The sequence below is a fragment of the Thunnus albacares genome, chromosome 17 (assembly GCF_914725855.1).
Source record: "Thunnus albacares chromosome 17, fThuAlb1.1, whole genome shotgun sequence".
NCBI classification, from domain to species: Eukaryota; Metazoa; Chordata; class Actinopteri; order Scombriformes; family Scombridae; genus Thunnus; species Thunnus albacares.
Window position 1 is genome coordinate 29,524,229 of NC_058122.1, and position 17,585 is coordinate 29,541,813.

General features: G+C 39.9%; 1 protein-coding gene across 1 annotated transcript; it reads left to right on the forward strand.

Annotated features, from left to right (window-relative positions):
• The first annotated feature begins 1,077 nt into the window (after positions 1-1,077).
• ube2m (ubiquitin conjugating enzyme E2 M) lies at positions 1,078-16,108 on the forward strand. Its single transcript, XM_044331899.1, has 6 exons — positions 1,078-1,388; positions 5,125-5,219; positions 8,692-8,730; positions 9,633-9,736; positions 12,881-12,944; positions 14,496-16,108. The coding sequence occupies exons 1-6, from the start codon at positions 1,274-1,276 to the stop codon at positions 14,634-14,636; spliced, it is 558 nt and encodes a 185-aa protein (XP_044187834.1). The 5' UTR covers positions 1,078-1,273; the 3' UTR covers positions 14,637-16,108.
• The last annotated feature ends 1,477 nt before the right edge of the window (positions 16,109-17,585 follow it).

Here is a 17,585-nt window from a genome sequence, read left to right on the forward strand (position 1 = left end):
TTTATATTTTGATCTCCCTCTGCCTCTCTGGAATATATATACTATATGAATGTAAGAAATATTCCTGTTTAAATCATTTTCTTTATTTATGGATGGTGAGACTTTGGAATTGTAATGTTCCATTTTCTTGAAAAATACAAAAAAATATAAATTTTTATTTGTAAATTTACATTTGTGAAAGTGATATTGTACCATAATATTACTCAGATTTATTCCTCATGGAAAATATATAAACTTTATAATTATATACTGTACATTGGAACCAAGCTCAATATTTGTAAAGGAGACTTTTCGTCTGATTTAATAACTTTAATATTTTTCTAACGCAGATGTGCGTCATCAAAATGAAAGAGATTTTGAAATTACAGTTACTGAAAAAACTCAGTTTTGTTTTTAAACTTCTTTTGAATTGATTGAAAAGAAATGTATTTTACCTCATTAGATATGATAAAACCGCTTTTTATATTGTCATTCATATGTGATATTACACATTATTGTATTATTATTGTATAATTGAAGACAAACAAATCATCATTTGTACATGAATAAAATACTACAGTTATTCCAAATGTGGATGTTTTGAGGAGAGAAGCTAAATGTGTCCATTTATCTCGACATATATGTTGCCGTAACATAAGATCAAAACCATATTTAATAAAAATACTGTGTTGTAATGTTGTAATGTTTTACAGCGTCCTGGCTGCCGGTGTTACACCGTATTTGGTTACCCATCAGATTCTGTGACCTGCGGTGTTGGAAGAAATATTCAGACCCTTTACTTAAGTAAAAGTATCTGATATATTAAATAAATTTAACAAAGTACATCATTAATACTGATGAGTCAGTGCATAAGCAGCATTTTAATATATCAGTCACAGTCCGATTTCCTGGAAAATTAGTACTTTCACCTCAGTATTTTAAGTAAATTTAGCTGGTAATACTTCGAGTTTTACTTGTAACGAAGTATTTTGACATTGTGGCATCGAAAAGCTACTTTTACTTAAGTAAAGGATCTGATTACTTCTTCCAACAGTGCAGGTCACAGAATCTGATGGGTCACCAAATACGGTGTAACACCGGCTAGCTCGCAGCGCTAGGTGTTAGCCCGGCGCCAGCAGCTGTCCTCGGTGTGATTAGCAAAGACGCACCGGCACGGCTCGTCCCTCCTCCCGGTGCTGTTCGGACGGATCTGACTGCTGAGACTCCCGCAGACACGGACGCGGCGCATAGAAGCGACACACAGTACAGACGTCCGATTACCCAACAACTGAAGATGATTAAGCTCTTTTCCCTGAAGCAGCAGAAGAAAGACGAGGAATCTGCTGGAGGAAACAGGAGCGGATCCGGGGGGAAGAAAGCCAGCGCGGCCCAGCTGCGGATACAGAAAGGTAGGCTGGAGAGCCCCGCGGACACTCGGTTAGCTGCCCTGACTGCTCACCAATAAACCCCAGTGGGACACGACCCCCTCTTAGTTCCCAGGACACATTAACACAGGCTGTAAAATTATTATTATCATTATTATAACTCTCAGGCTAACAGCTAGCATGCTAACTGCTCAGCTAACGGCTAGCTTGTGCTATATTTGAAAACAAAACGCAGACAGCCATCAGACGCATGTTAGCCCGCAGCTAACACCAAACAACACAAAACACGGGACACAATCTGCTGCTAACTGCTCTCTCACCAACAGTCAACAACAGCCAGACATCATATCGTTATTTAGGATGGTTTATAGCGGAGCTAGCTATCAGCAGGTAGCTGCCAGCTAACTTGCTGTGTCAGCTTTCTGCTTAATTGTCTACAGGATGACAAACTTCTTCTCCACATCTGGACAGATTTTAGTGACGATAAAATGTCTAAATGTACAGCTTTGGTGCAAAATAACTGATATCTGAGTGATTTCTCAGTGAGTTGTAACTGAAGACAAAAAAACTGAGATGTATCAGCTGATCAGAAGCAAACTGCAGACAGATCTGACAGGTGGAGGTGAAACAGTGACAGAGACTGTTGTCAGCAGGTTATTTGTTTGTTTGTCTCTCACAACAGGGAGACACCGATCAATCATTATTGGCACCCAGAGGTGGAAGAAGTACTCAGTAAAAGTACCAACACAGTAATGTAAAGATACTCCTTTACAAATAAAAGTCCTCCATGAAAAATCCTACTGCAGTAAAAGTACATAAGTATTATGAGCTTGATGCAGTTAAAGTATTGCAGTAAAAGTACATAAGTATTATGAGCTTGATGTAGTTAAAGTATTGCAGTAAAAGTACATAAGTATTATGAGCTTGATGTAGTTAAAGTATTGCAGTAAAAGTAGTGGTTTGGTCCCTCTGACTGATATATTATTATATATGACATCATTAGATTATTAATAGTGAAGCATCAGTGTTAGAGCAGCATGTTACTGTTGTAGCTGCTGGAGGTGGAGCTAGTTTACACTACTTTATATACAGTTAGCTAGTTTAGTCCAGTGGTTCCCAACCTAGGGGTCGGGCCCCTCCAAAGGGTCAGCAGATAAATCTGAGGGGTGGTGAGATGATTAATGGGAGAGGAAAGAAGAAAAAACAAAGTTCTGATACACAAATCTGTTTTCAGTTTTTGGACTTTGTCTCTAATCTTTGATTTTTGCTGAAATATTGGATCATTTGAACATTTATTGAAATGAAAGCATGTGAGAAGTTTAGAGGGAAAAATCACTATTTGGTGGAGCTGTTAACAACTCATAGACATGTGAAATGTGACCCCGACTACACACTGCTTTTTGTAAGACGTCAAAAGACAAAAAGGTTGGAAACCACTGGTTTCATCTTTAACAATGTGTTGTATTTTAAAAGCTTGTTATATTATCCATTGTGTCAAATCTTCATCTGAAAAGTAACTAAAGCTGTCAAATAAATGTAGTGGAGTAGAAAGTACAATATTTCCCTCTGACATGTAGAAAGTAGCATCACATGGAAATACTCAAGTAAAGTACAAGTACCTCTAAACTGTACTTAAGCATAATACTACAGTAAACTACTTAGTTACTTTCCACCACTGTTGGCACCAATATTAAGCTCATTATTATAAACAGTGAACATATAAAATCTTCAGGTCTGTTTTGTGAGATCAACTGAGAGAAAGAAAACAAACCATCACAGTGAGACGCTCCGGTCGCCTTCCTGAGTTCAGTTAACTGAGGTTGAACTAAACATATCTGAGATCTGCTCTGTCGAGAAGAGAAGTGATAAACTGAGGCAGCTATAAATAAAAACGATAGAATCTAGTTCTCGTCTTGTTTCTGCTTTTTCGTACAGAACACAGTGAGGTGTTCGGTATTTATCGCCTGTAAAGATAAACTGCAGCGAGCAGTGTGAGAATAAAGATGTCAGACGTGATGGTTGCATGTAGAGCTGCAACTAACGGGTATTTTCTCCATTAATAGATTAGTTGTTTGGTCCACAAAATATCAGAAAATGGTGAAAAATGTGGATCAATGTTTCCCAAAGACGACGTCATCAAGTGTCTCGTTTTGTCCACGAAGATCTTCAGTTTACTGTCACAGAGATATTCACATTTAACAAGCTGCAATCAGAGAATTTGGACTTTTTCTTCTTAAAAATAAATGACTCAAAATGATAATTAAGCAATTAAGTAATAATTGGCATCTAATCGATTCATTGACTAATCATTGCAGCTCTAGTTCTGCACTCTTAACGCAGGAAACTCACTTTTATCTCTACTTTCTGTTCCAGTTGCTTCACATGCTGATTAAAAGTCAGACTTCTATTAAACCAAAGTCACAGATGTTCAGTTTCAGAGCTGCAGGAGCGACGCGTCACAGAAGTCACGGTTCGGATCGTATCACCGGGATCAGAGATCAATCTGACTTTCCATTTCTTCAGTAAAACACTCAACCAGTGATCTTAAATGAAAACAACACTCAAGACGTCCAACGTTCAAATAAAATCTTTGTTGTCAAATTAAAGTACAAGATGAGCCTGATACCTTCTTCCTTTAAACAAGGTAGTGAATAAAACAAACCACTAACATCAGTTAGACAGCTGATCAGCTGCAGCACGTTAGCTCGTTAGCTGCTGGTTAGCTTGTTAGCTGCTGGTTAGCTCGTTAGCTGCTGGTTAGCTCGTTAGCTGCTCGTTTCTCTTCAGAATCCTCTGTCTGTGACTTATAGCCACAGCAGTTAATCTGCGGTTCACATGCGTGCTGAACCGTGTGGGGGGGGGAGAGGGGGATCAATACGATCACCAATCAACTACGATCCATTACATCACTGTTCATCTGGGTTCTGGAGGATAAAACTCATTTTATCAGCGTTCAGTTCTCTGGTTGGTTGATGATCTGCAGCACAACAAGCTGCACATGCTCAGTAGCGTCTGTCGTACACAGAACTGCTCTCCAGAGACTGAAAACATGATGCTGTTACAAACTAACGAGACCAAACTCTTGATGATGAAGGATCATGTGACCCAGCGCAGCGTGAGACTCACTGATACAAACACAGTACCTGTTAGTAGATCAGTTGATTGTTGGTTTGGATCCAAACATGAAGACAAATATAGAAAATCATCAGAATGATCCTTTAAGGTCAGCAGGACCTCAAGTCAGCCGCTACTGAAGAATTAAATGTTTTACCAGATGACTTTCAGAGCTGCGACGTTTTCTGCTGACAGCTTCTCACATGTGAAGATTTGAAGCTTTTCTGTGACATTAAACTGAAGAATCTTCAGATTTCTGACTGTTGATGAGACAAAACAAGACGTCAGCTTCAGCTTTAAGAAGCACTTTAACAATTTTCTGACATTTCATAGACAAAATGATTAACAGAGAAAATAAATGTGCAGAATCATCAATATTGACGATAATCATTTAGTCTGTTTTTTTAATACAGGAAGTGAATTTCTAACCCCAGCTGTAGTTGAGACTGACCTCAGATCAGCTGTGTGTCGCCTCGTCTGCGTCTGTTCAGCTCAGATAAAGATGACAGCTGATGATGACTGATAAACTGTCGCTGTCACGACTTTAAACGTGTTTTTAAAACTGTTGGATTTGTTGATGTTGACAGGAAGTCAGCTGATCCATGTGAAGCGTCTCTAACTGTGTGTTTGTGTGTTTGTGTGTCAGACATCAATGAGTTGAACCTGCCAAAGACGTGTGAGATCAACTTCCCCGATGACGATGACCTCCTCAACTTCAGACTCATCATCTCACCAGACGAGGTGTGTGTGTGTGTGTGTGTGTGTGTGTGTGTGTGTGTGTGTGTGTGTGTGTGTGTGTGTGTGTGCGTGTGTGTGTGCGTGTGTGTGTGCGTGTGTGTGCGTGCGTGCGTGCGTGCGTGTGTGTTCACTTCCTGTCTAGGAAACAGTTTTCCCTCATGTTTTTGGAATCAGAGTCACTTTCTGCTGCTACTTGTGTGACGTATTTCTGTTTACTGTCACCGTGGCAACAGTCACATGACCACAGTAGTGCGAGTTAGACATTAGTGCGATTATTGTGAAGGTGACAACTTGCTCTTAATAATCCTGTTTACATGTGTGATGAAGTTAGTTTGATGATCTAGAGAGAGTTGTAGCGTTGAGTAGCTTCGTTTACTTCCTGTTGTCAGGAAGTAAACAACAACAACAACATTATTTCAAAGGTTTCTGTCTGATAACTTGTTGAAGGATGTAACACATGTCTCTAAATCAGTGATAATGGATGTGATATTTAATATTTATCTTGACAGTGTCAGATGTTAATCTAATCTGTCACATGAAGAAGAAGAGTTAAATATTTATCATGTGACCGTCTGTTATTAAAAATAATAATCTGCAGGTCTTGAAATCTTAAGAAACATCGAATTAAGTTTCCTCCACAAAGGTTTTAAAGGTATAAAAAAAAAAAGTCTGAACGTTTCCGCCGCAGGAACTTTCCCGCCCCGACGACTTCCCAACAGTACAGGAGGTTTGGGGGGCGGGGTTTGTAGGGAAGACCGTCGTCACCGATTGGTCAAACACAGACAACACAGCTGCGCTCTGGTGTCACTTCGGGACGAGAGGAAGACGCTTCACTGCGTTTGTTAACGTTCAAAGTAAAGTTTGGTTTTGTTTTCAGCTTCAAGACTCGTTTTAAAAGAGAGAGAAAGAAAGACAGAGAGAGAGAAAGAAAGAGAGAGAAAGAGAGAGAGAGAGAGAGAGAAAGAAAGAGAGAGAGAGAAAGAAAGAGAGAGACAGAGAGAGCAGCAGTTTATTTATAGAACACATTTAAAAACAACAGTCGGCTAAAGTGCTTTATAAAGACCGAGAAATACGATCAAATGAAAACATAGACATGGTTATGAGGATCATCTAATAAAAGTATAGAATAAAATAAATAAAACACAACAGCACTGCACAGAGAACAAATAATAACATCACATGACCATCATGTCTCCATGATGACGTTTAAAAGGCTGAAGAAGTTTGAAACATGTTGATGGAGGGAGAGGATCTAATGATGAGACAAACTGGTCCACAGTTGATGGTTGACGGTGGGAAACGATCGATCTGTGGACTTTAACTGGGAGGCTGGAATGAGGAGCTGTGATTGGTCAGAGAGTGAATGAAGAGGGAGCGGCGGTAGCGAGAACAAAGCTGTTGTTTCATGTCGTTGTGTTTTACAGCCGAAATAAAAGCATCAAACATTCAGCAGGTGATTTAGTGGAGACGCTCGCTGCTCTTCTGCTTTTCATACTTTCATCACATCCAACAAAGAACAACAGAATAAACTCCTCGTGGGTCTGATCTGCAGGATCCACCTGGTTCCTCACATGGAAACACAAACAGAGACTTTTAAGCTTCTTTTCAACTCAAAGTTCCAGGAACTTTAGAACCAGAGGAACCAAAGTCAGGAACTAAAAATCTCTGTTTATGTTTCCATCTCATGTGAAGAACCAGCTAGATCCTGCAGATCAGTACTGATGCGTTAAATACCTCACACAGACCCAACTGCAAAACAATCAAGATATTTTTGTCATCTAAACATTTTTACTACATTGGAATAGAAACTGAGAATTGATGAGCAGAATTGGAATCAATAAAATTAATTATGAGAAATGTTCATGTTAGTGCACCTGCAGAGCACTAAACTGGTGTAACAGCTACACCAGTCTAAACTACTTTATGTCCTTTGAGGAACTTTGTGCAGACATTAATTCATCACTGTGTGCAGCTATGATACATATAATTCATAACTAATTCACATACAGATTAAATGCAGCAGCGTCGGTCGGGACGTCGCAGTCTGGACCGTCAGGATCAGATCATTTAGATTTTTTAAAAATGAGGGATATTTCTTACAAGTGTGGTGTGCTTTTATTGTGAAAGTTTGATTGACAGGATGAGAGTTTCCTGCAGGGTGAGACATGTCTGTCTCGTTCACACCTGAGTCATCAAAGTTATGCAAGTTTTGGGCCCATTCACTTGAATTTCAATTAGTAAACAAAACTCTTGATGAGTTTGTGTGTAAAACAAATTAATTTCCTAATTTTCATCAAGTCTATTTTTAGAAAAGTAAAGACTTTAAACCCACATGACCTGGTCAAAGTGTGATTGACGTGTACTGTCAGGTGTGTAGAGACAATAAGTAACTGATACTCATATATTTGAATGGAGAGTGTGAGTGAACCGCTAGGTGCTCGGGCCCTAATAAAGGAAAAACTGCAGTACAGAGCTACAAATTTTAGTTTTGATTTTATTTTTCTGCAGCACTTTATCACTTAACTGTCACCTTCACTCCATTTTTTCCCCTCATAGGTCATCCTCACTACTGAATTATAAATATAAGACCTATAATTATTGTAAAATAAATGATAATAACACCAAACTTCATACAAAGTCCGTATATAATGTACTGTGTGTATATAGACCTTTAGAGCTGCATTCAACCCCCACACCAGTGACGGCTGGTGACTCAAAACATTGTGGAGGACAAACCGCATCAAACTATATCATTGTCCCACCTGATGACATCAGAGGGGGGGGGGGGCAATTTTATATGCCAATAAAAAAATTTGTTTTTAAAAACAGAAACTCCTGAGTGGTGTAAAGGCTGCTTCTTTAAAGACATTTAACATCTACATGTTGTTTCTAAACAAAGAAGAGTTCATTGTAGCCGTGGACTGGTTCACAATGTGTCATTTTACCAACAAAGTGAAATTTAAATGTATAATATTGTTCTATTGTGACAACAGATTGATGTTCTCATCAGAAACAGACAACATGTCACATGACTAACACGTGTTTCCTGTGTATTTTCTTAGTATACAGAAATGTGATCCAGGAACAGATCAGTGGTGAACACTAGAAACATTCACTGATCTGAAAGTATTAATATTATTATATGTGTGTGAGCATGTTTAGAGGTCTGATGTCCCGTAATAATAAAGAAACAAACACACAGAATATAATAGTGTTTAATAATAACACTACAGTACAGTCAGTGATGGGCAAACAGCGGCCCGTGGGCCAAACCTGGCCCTCCAGTAAACCCATGTGGGCCCTGAAGAAAGCTGAAGTGTTCACAATCAGAGTTCACAATCAAATCAGCTGAGTAGAGAGTGAATGTGCATCAGCAGTGTGATTGGACGACATTCTGACCCCCCCCACTGAACAAGGGGTCAAAGGTCACAGTGATGAAGTTGGAGACATTAACATGTTTGTCTTTGTCTCACAGGGCTTTTACAAAGGAGGAAAGTTTGTCTTCAGCTTTAAGGTGAGACTCACCTGTCCTCACCTGTCCTCTCTGTCCTCACCTGTCCTCTCTGTCCTCACCTGTCCTCACCTGTCCTCTCTGTCCTCTCTGTCCTCACCTGTCCTCTCTGTCCTCTCTGTCCTCACCTGTCCTCACCTGTCCTCACCTGTCCTCACCTGTCCTCTCTGTCCTCACCTGTCCTCACCTGTCCTCACCTGTCCTCTCTGTCCTCTCTGTCCTCACCTGTCCTCACCTGTCCTCTCTGTCCTCACCTGTCCTCTCTGTCCTCTCTGTCCTCACCTGTCCTCTCTGTCCTCTTTGTCCTCCATTAATACTCTTTTGTTTTTCTGGATCTTTCTTTAATCGTCTTTATTTTGATTTTTTTATTTTATTTATATATATTTATTTTTTCATTCTTCTGATATATTTTATTATTCTTCACGTCTTCAGATTTTACTAAATTCTTTTTGTTTTGTTTTTCTTTTTATTTCACTGAATCGGTTCGATTAGTTTTGTTTTCCTGTTTTCTGAAAAACTCCCATGATGCAGCAGTTCCTTCTTACTTCCTGCTTCACCGTCTGTCTGTTGAAGCAAACATGAAGAAGAGAAACTGTTGATCAGGAGACGCCTGAGATCAGCGTCTGTGACTGTTTATTACAAGTTGATATGTGAGATATTGATCATGTGCGTGTGTGCGTGTGTGTGTGCGTGTGTGTGTGTGTGTGTGTGTGTGCGTGTGCGTGCGTGTGTGTGTGTATGTGTGTGTATGTGTGTGTGTGTGTGCGTGTGTGTGTGTATGTGTGTGCGTGCGTGTGTGTGTGTGTGTGTGTGTGTGTGTGTGTATGTGCGTGTGTGTGTGTATGTGTGTATGTGTGTGTGTGCGTGTGTGTGCGTGTGCGTGTGCGTGTGTGTGTGTGTTCCAGGTAGGACAGGGTTACCCCCACGACCCCCCCAAGGTAAAGTGTGAGACGATGGTGTACCACCCCAACATCGACCTGGAGGGAAACGTCTGCCTAAATATCTTAAGGTCTCCACACACACAAGAACCTGAACTCAAGATCCACTTACTAGCTTCTCCCTGAGCTTTCAGCACACTCTTCATCAGTAGAGTTTGTTTAAATCAGAGAATATTTTATTTTGCTGCTCTGTGAAGTTTTCTTACAAACAAACTAAACATCTGTTTACATTCAGTGTTTCTGCTGCTGCAACTATTGATTAGTTCCATATCGATTGATCTCTGGATTATTATTCTGTCAGTTAATCAATTAGTTGTTTGGTCCATAAAATGTTTGCAGCTTCTCAAACATGAAGGTTTGTCTCTTTTCTTTGTCACACGTGATATTAGATTAGAAGCATTTTACACAATATTCTGACATTTTATAGACAAAACAACAAATTGTAAAAATAATCAGCAGATTAATTGATAATGAAAACTTTATTTATTTGCTGATTTTTTAGATTAATAGTTTTGTCTATGAGTCATCAGATAAATACTGATAGCAGTCTGCAGAACATCTGGATTCATTAAGCTCAGACGCTAACGAATCTCTGTCTCTTATTAGCAAAGATCAATAGAAAACAAACAGCAGATAGCAGCTTCTCATCTGTAGCCGACTGTTACTAATTCAGTTTAATTGACTTTAATAAGCACACAAAGGTAAACCTTTACAGAGGTAAACCTTTACAGAGGTAAACCTTTACAGAGGTAGACCTTTACAGAGGTAGACCTTTACAAAGATAAACCTTTACAGAGGTAGACCTTTACAGAGGTAAACCTTTACAAAGGTAAACCTTTACAGAGGTAAACCTTTACAGAGGTAAACCTTTACAAAGATAAACCTTTACAAAGATAAACCTTTACAGAGGTAAACCTTTACAAAGATAAACCTTTACAGAGGTAAACCTTTACAGAGGTAAACCTTTACAAAGATAAACCTTTACAGAGGTAAACCTTTACAGAGGTAAACCTTTACAAAGATAAACCTTTACAAAGATAAACCTTTACAGAGGTAAACCTTTACAAAGATAAACCTTTACAGAGGTAAACCTTTACAAAGATAAACCTTTACAGAGGTAGACCTTTACAGAGGTAAACCTTTACAAAGGTAAACCTTTACAGAGGTAAACCTTTACAGAGGTAAACCTTTACAAAGATAAACCTTTACAAAGATAAACCTTTACAGAGGTAAACCTTTACAGAGGTAAACCTTTACAAAGATAAACCTTTACAGAGGTAAACCTTTACAGAGGTAGACCTTTACAGAGGTAAACCTTTACAGAGGTAAACCTTTACAAAGGTAAACCTTTACAGAGGTAAACCTTTACAGAGGTAAACCTTTACAGAGGTAGACCTTTACAAAGATAAACCTTTACAGAGGTAGACCTTTACAGAGGTAAACCTTTACAAAGGTAAACCTTTACAAAGGTAAACCTTTACAGAGGTAAACCTTTACAGAGGTAAACCTTTACAGAGGTAGACCTTTACAGAGGTAAACCTTTACAAAGATAAACCTTTACAAAGATAAACCTTTACAAAGATAAACCTTTACAAAGATAAACCTTTACAAAGATAAACCTTTACAGAGGTAGACCTTTACAGAGGTAAACCTTTACAAAGATAAACCTTTACAGAGGTAAACCTTTACAAAGATAAACCTTTACAAAGATAAACCTTTACAAAGGTAAACCTTTACAAAGATAAACCTTTACAGAGGTAGACCTTTACAGAGGTAAACCTTTACAAAGATAAACCTTTACAAAGGTAAACCTTTACAAAGATAAACCTTTACAAAGATAAACCTTTACAGAGGTAAACCTTTACAAAGGTAAACCTTTACAGAGGTAAACCTTTACAGAGGTAGACCTTTACAAAGATAAACCTTTACAGAGGTAGACCTTTACAGAGGTAAACCTTTACAAAGGTAAACCTTTACAGAGGTAAACCTTTACAAAGATAAACCTTTACAGAGGTAAACCTTTACAGAGGTAAACCTTTACAGAGGTAGACCTTTACAGAGGTAAACCTTTACAAAGATAAACCTTTACAAAGATAAACCTTTACAAAGATAAACCTTTACAGAGGTAAACCTTTACAGAGGTAAACCTTTACAAAGATAAACCTTTACAAAGATAAACCTTTACAGAGGTAAACCTTTACAAAGATAAACCTTTACAAAGATAAACCTTTACAAAGATAAACCTTTACAAAGATAAACCTTTACAGAGGTAAACCTTTACAAAGGTAAACCTTTACAGAGGTAGACCTTTACAGAGGTAAACCTTTACAAAGATAAACCTTTACAAAGGTAAACCTTTACAAAGATAAACCTTTACAAAGATAAACCTTTACAAAGATAAACCTTTACAGAGGTAAACCTTTACAAAGGTAAACCTTTACAGAGGTAGACCTTTACAGAGGTAAACCTTTACAAAGATAAACCTTTACAGAGGTAAACCTTTACAAAGATAAACCTTTACAGAGGTAAACCTTTACAGAGGTAAACCTTTACAGAGGTAGACCTTTACAGAGGTAAACCTTTACAAAGATAAACCTTTACAAAGGTAAACCTTTACAAAGATAAACCTTTACAGAGGTAAACCTTTACAGAGGTAAACCTTTACAGAGGTAAACCTTTACAAAGATAAACCTTTACAGAGGTAAACCTTTACAGAGGTAAACCTTTACAGAGGTAGACCTTTACAGAGGTAAACCTTTACAAAGATAAACCTTTACAAAGGTAAACCTTTACAAAGATAAACCTTTACAGAGGTAAACCTTTACAGAGGTAGACCTTTACAGAGGTAGACCTTTACAGAGGTAAACCTTTACAGAGGTAAACGCTGTTGAACTTCGTCTCTATAAACGACGAAGGAAAACAGGAAGTCATCGTTTAATAAGCTGCAACCAGAGAAACTGTCATTTCATGTTGAAGCATTTCCACGAATGAACAAACAATAAGAAACACATTTACAACCAATCAATCAATAAAACTATGAAATCAGCTGTGATCATAATGACTGACCAGCCTTCATTTTCTAATATTTGTATATTTTTGTTGTTTTGTGGGAATAAATCCACCTTAAATCTGTAGATGTGTGAATGTGCTGCCAGGCAGCCTGAAGGCAGCAGGTGAGTCGTTTGTGTTTCTAACTCGTCTCCTGTCGTCCACAGAGAGGACTGGAAGCCGGTGCTGACAATAAACTCCATCATCTACGGTCTACAGTATCTATTTCTAGTGAGTTTAACACACATGTTGGTGTTCAGTCTTGTTAAAAACAGTTTGTCTTTTTACCTTTTTAAAACTGAGCATTTTGACATGAAAGCAGTTAAACATTCAACATTTAGTCCTTTTACACTTTGTATTAAAATGCGACTCATAGTCATGATTCAACCTGATCACGTTCACACCTGGTGTGTTAATATGTGTCTCACGTTGAGATCCGATCGCTCTCCAGCTCAAACAACCCAACGTCACATCCTACAGAAACAGAAACAGATGTCAGCCGTCCGTGAAGCTGCTGTTGTTAAGACTTTTAAGAGTCTCTTAAAAGCGACGAAGAAGCCGACTCTCGGTCTCGTCTTCACTCCATCCACGAGTGTCTTTAATATCCAGAGCTCTCTTACTGGTTTCTAGCTAGTAGCTTAGCTCGCTAACTGGCTAACAGCGGCTAACTCGCTGGTTTGGAACACAGCTGCGTTCACGCTTGTGTTCGATGTGCTCACAATAAGAACCTCTGCAGCTGGTTCAGCTGTTGCGTTGGACTCTTTTTTATGGACTTACAATAACGTAACAAGTATAGATGTCATGAACTTCACACGGTTCACTGTCTCTCTCCCCCGCTCCACTCAGAGGACACACTCGCTCGGCCCCACCGGCGGTGAAACAGAGGAGAGAAACTCAGCAAAACACAGTAGACACTGTTCATTTATGTTATTTACCTCATTTATTTGAACTGTTGTCATTCACCATCACAGACGAAGCGTTCAGAGCAGGCTGAAGCCCTGACGTCTGATTTGCAGGCAGCGTTTATACATATGTTTGACCATGTTAAACATCTGACATCAGAACAGGAAATAAATAACAGAAAACCACACTGACTATGTTAAACAGAGTTTTCATCACGTTCAGCCTCCTCAGTGTAACTTGGTTTCATCCATAAAGCTCCTCTCTGCCTCCTCCTGCATCACTGTTGCTGTTTGCAGCTGTAATCTGACGTCTGTCTGTCCTGCTGCTATTACAGACATGTCTGAACTCGTCTCCTCTGTCGAGCCGTGACGTGAAGCCTGCAAACCTCTAGGACTCATGGGAAACAATGTTTGTTACAGGCTGCTAAAAATCCTAAATATTGTGTATTTTAACTTGTTAGCAGAGTTACACACAGCGCTGCAGCTGACTTTAGTCCATACAGTGGTGAAAAATGTTGATCATTGTTTCCGGAAGCTCAAGATGACGTCGTCTTATGTCTTTATCAGAAAATATTCACATTTAAGAAGCTGGAATCAGAGAATTTACACTTTTTTTTTCCCTTAAAAAATCAATTCATTCATTCAAATCGATTATCAGAATAGTTGGCGATTAATTTAACAACTAAATGATTGATCAGCTGATCGTTGCAGCTCTGGTTTCAAATGTCAAACGGCTCTTATATGAAGTGTTAGTGCATCATCATGTTGCTCTACAGCTCCACCAGTTCATTGATCCTTTAATCTATAGATAAAACATGAATGTGATCACTCATCCCCCGCCCCCCTCCCCCCCTCCCCTCTCCCCCCCCCCCCCCCGCAGGAGCCGAACCCCGAGGATCCTTTGAACAAGGAGGCAGCGGAGGTTTTGCAGACGAACCGGCGGCTCTTTGAGCAGAACGTCCATCGCTCTCTGCGAGGCGGCTATGTGGGCGCCACCTACTTCGAGAGGTGTCTTAAATAACTCGGCGTCCCATGATCCTCCAGCTCCCTCACTCCTCACCTCCTCCTCCTCCTCCTCCTCCTCACCCCCCCCCTCCCCACTCCCCCCGTTACTCCTCAGTCCTGCTCGTTGGCAGAAGCAGCGACAGAAAGCAGCACGCCAGAAGACGCTTTTCTGTTTTAAAACAAAAGAAGAAGACAAAGAAACACCCCCTCCCCTCCCCTCCTCTCCCCTCTTCCTCCCTTTTCTCCCCCTCCTCCCCCATATTTCTCTGTTTTACTTCCAAGACGCAGAATTCTACCGTTTACACGCCACCGGGGGACGCCGACACACACCTGACTGGACTCGAAAACATGGCCAACGGCGAGCGGTGGCCGAGGGTGAAGATGGAGGACGGGGGAGGGGGGGGGGAGGTTTGGGTGATCAGTGAATGTTGCTCTGATGAGTCGATTATTTGGTGAACGCCACAACGCTGATGATGATGATGATGATGATGATGATGATGGTGATGATGATGATGATGATGATGATACCTACATGATTTTTTTTGTTTTTGTTTGATTTTTGTTTTTATTTTTTTTTTTAGCGTGTGTGGCAAAGACACCTGCCGGCGGTCAGGTGGTCAGAAGGACACGCCCCCTCCCGCTCACCACTGTTTGTTTGTTACGAACACGCCAGCCGGCAGCAAACTCCAAACTCACAAACCACGTTCGATCCGTCCGCTCAGGACTTTTGTGCAGAGCATCTTCGGCTATAGAGCTGGTTGCCCCGGCAACCTTACAGCGGCTTAGCGCTGGTTGCCCTGGCAACCTCATAGTAACGGCAAGACTTCTGAAAGTCACTGCCCCCGGCGGTTGTTTGCTAAAAAAAATAAATTGTAGCATAAAACCTGCGGTGACTCCATAGCTGTTGCCATAACAACCTCCGCACTTGTGGGAGGGGCCTGTCAGAATGGGGGGGGCTTGTTAGACCCAATAGGAGCAGAACCGCCTTAAAAAGTTCCTCAAAGAAAGCAGTGTTTTCAGCCTCTGTAGGAGGGAAGAGCTTGTGAGTTGATGGGGGAGGAGCTTATCAGAATGGGAGGGGCCTATAAGTCACAGTAGGAGGAGCTTGTGAGCGATGATGGGAGCAGACGCGCCTTAAAAAAATATCCCAAAGCAAGAGGTCGAGTTTTCAGCCTTCTTTTACTCCACAGCTAGAGGTGTGACGGAGTCTACGCTGGGAGGAGGAGCTTGTGGGTCGTGGTGGGAGGAGCCTATGAGTCAGGGTGGGAGCTACAGGTGGAGCAGAAGCGCCTTAAAAAGTTCCTCAAAGCAAAATGTCAACACCGAGTTTTCCTCAAAATACGACTCTGAAAGTAAGTTGAAACTGTCTGCAGGAGGTCACATGACGCTGCTCAGGTGTGACAGTTGAACGGGGTTGAGCGGGAATTTTTTTTTTTTTTTTTTTTTTTTGCTTGTTTTTGTTCGCTAATCTTGTCATTTTAGCAACAAGAACATGGCAAACAGTTTGGAGTTTGCTGCTAGAACACACAAACACACATAAATACACTCAGCGTCAGAGGGGCGGGGCGTCGTGCCAGGTGGGCGGGGCTGATGTGAGGGGGGAGGGGTCCGCGTGTTTGTTTAAAGAAATTGGGGGGCGGGGTTTAACAGGAAAGGGGGGGGGTCTTTTTGTTTTCATTTGGGGGGGGTGGGAGGGTCATTGTGGGCGGGGTCACAGAGGGGAGGGGCTTAAATGTTACGATTCTATTGTGTATATTGAAACCCCAGCTGTTCACATTGACTGCAATATGATTTATGTTAAATAAAATATGAACTTGAATGATTATAATTATTGTGACGTCCGTTTACCACAAAATACACCAAACTTCATCTGAGATTTAAACATAATAAAACTTTTGTATTCACATCATTTAATGTCGCAGTGACGCCAGTCAAGAAATGTCCTGAAGTCGTCCTCGCGGTGCCTCGTTTAACGTCTGCTGGACGACGACGTGTCAAGGTTAAGTTTAGAAAGTGAGTTTAGTTCAGTTTTAGGATTTTAGGTACAGTAATAAAATCAGTAGTTTACTTTTGTGATGAAGTGAGAACTGGCTAAAATAAATGACAAAACTAGAATTATTTATTAAAATATTAAGAATTAAATTTAAAAAGGTTGAAAGGTGAACTTTCAAGGTAAGAAGATCTGCAGAACGTCATGATTTTATGTAACGTCATAATTCGACTTCATATTGCGTAAATATGAATTTTTTTTATCTAAATTTTGATTCACTATCTCATGATTTTTACTTAAGACAACATCATTTACTGTCTTATAACTTGACCCAGTCCAAAGGACCAGTGTGCAGGATTTAGTGGCATCTAGTGGTGAGATGCCACTAAATCCCCCCCAAGCATGAAACTCATGAAACTCATGAAAGTTCCTCTCTAGAGCCAGTGTTTGGTTTGTCCGTTCTGGGCTACTGTACAACATGGTGGCTCCGTAGAAGAGGACCTGCTATAGATATAATTCTAAGGTATCAAAAACACAACAATTCTGACTTTGAGGTGATTAAACACTAATTAAAACATACTTAGGAATATTATATTCAATTTCTGCGAAGTCTGTTCCACTAGATGCTGATAAATTCTACACACTGCACCTTTAAGTCATTACTGGTTTTTTTGTTTTTTTTAATCATTCCCAACAATCTTCCTGATGTTTCATCCTCAGATATGAGACAGCAAGTCAACATTTTAACTACAAATTTTACAAACAAACTCCTAAATAATTTAAGTCAAATGTTTGACTTCATTTCTCATATTTGTCACTTAGGAAGTTCAAATATTTACTCATGATGTCATGATTTGGTTTTTCTTTCTCAAAATTTGGACTGAAAAAGTTATTGTGCTGTTATATGTTTTAATTGTGACCCGCTGAAGGGACTGCAGATGAACATTAGGTATAAGGCAACTCTGGTGCAGTACA

Bases quoted from the DNA above. Each gene is read 5' to 3' on its own strand.
- ube2m (XM_044331899.1), top strand. From the start codon at position 1,274: ATGATTAAGCTCTTTTCCCTGAAGCAGCAGAAGAAAGACGAGGAATCT. The intron at 1,389-5,124 runs GTAGGCTGGAGA...TTTGTGTGTCAG, and splicing joins CCAGCTGCGGATACAGAAAG to ACATCAATGAGTTGAACCTG. The intron at 12,945-14,495 runs GTGAGTTTAACA...CCCCCCCCGCAG, and splicing joins GTCTACAGTATCTATTTCTA to GAGCCGAACCCCGAGGATCC.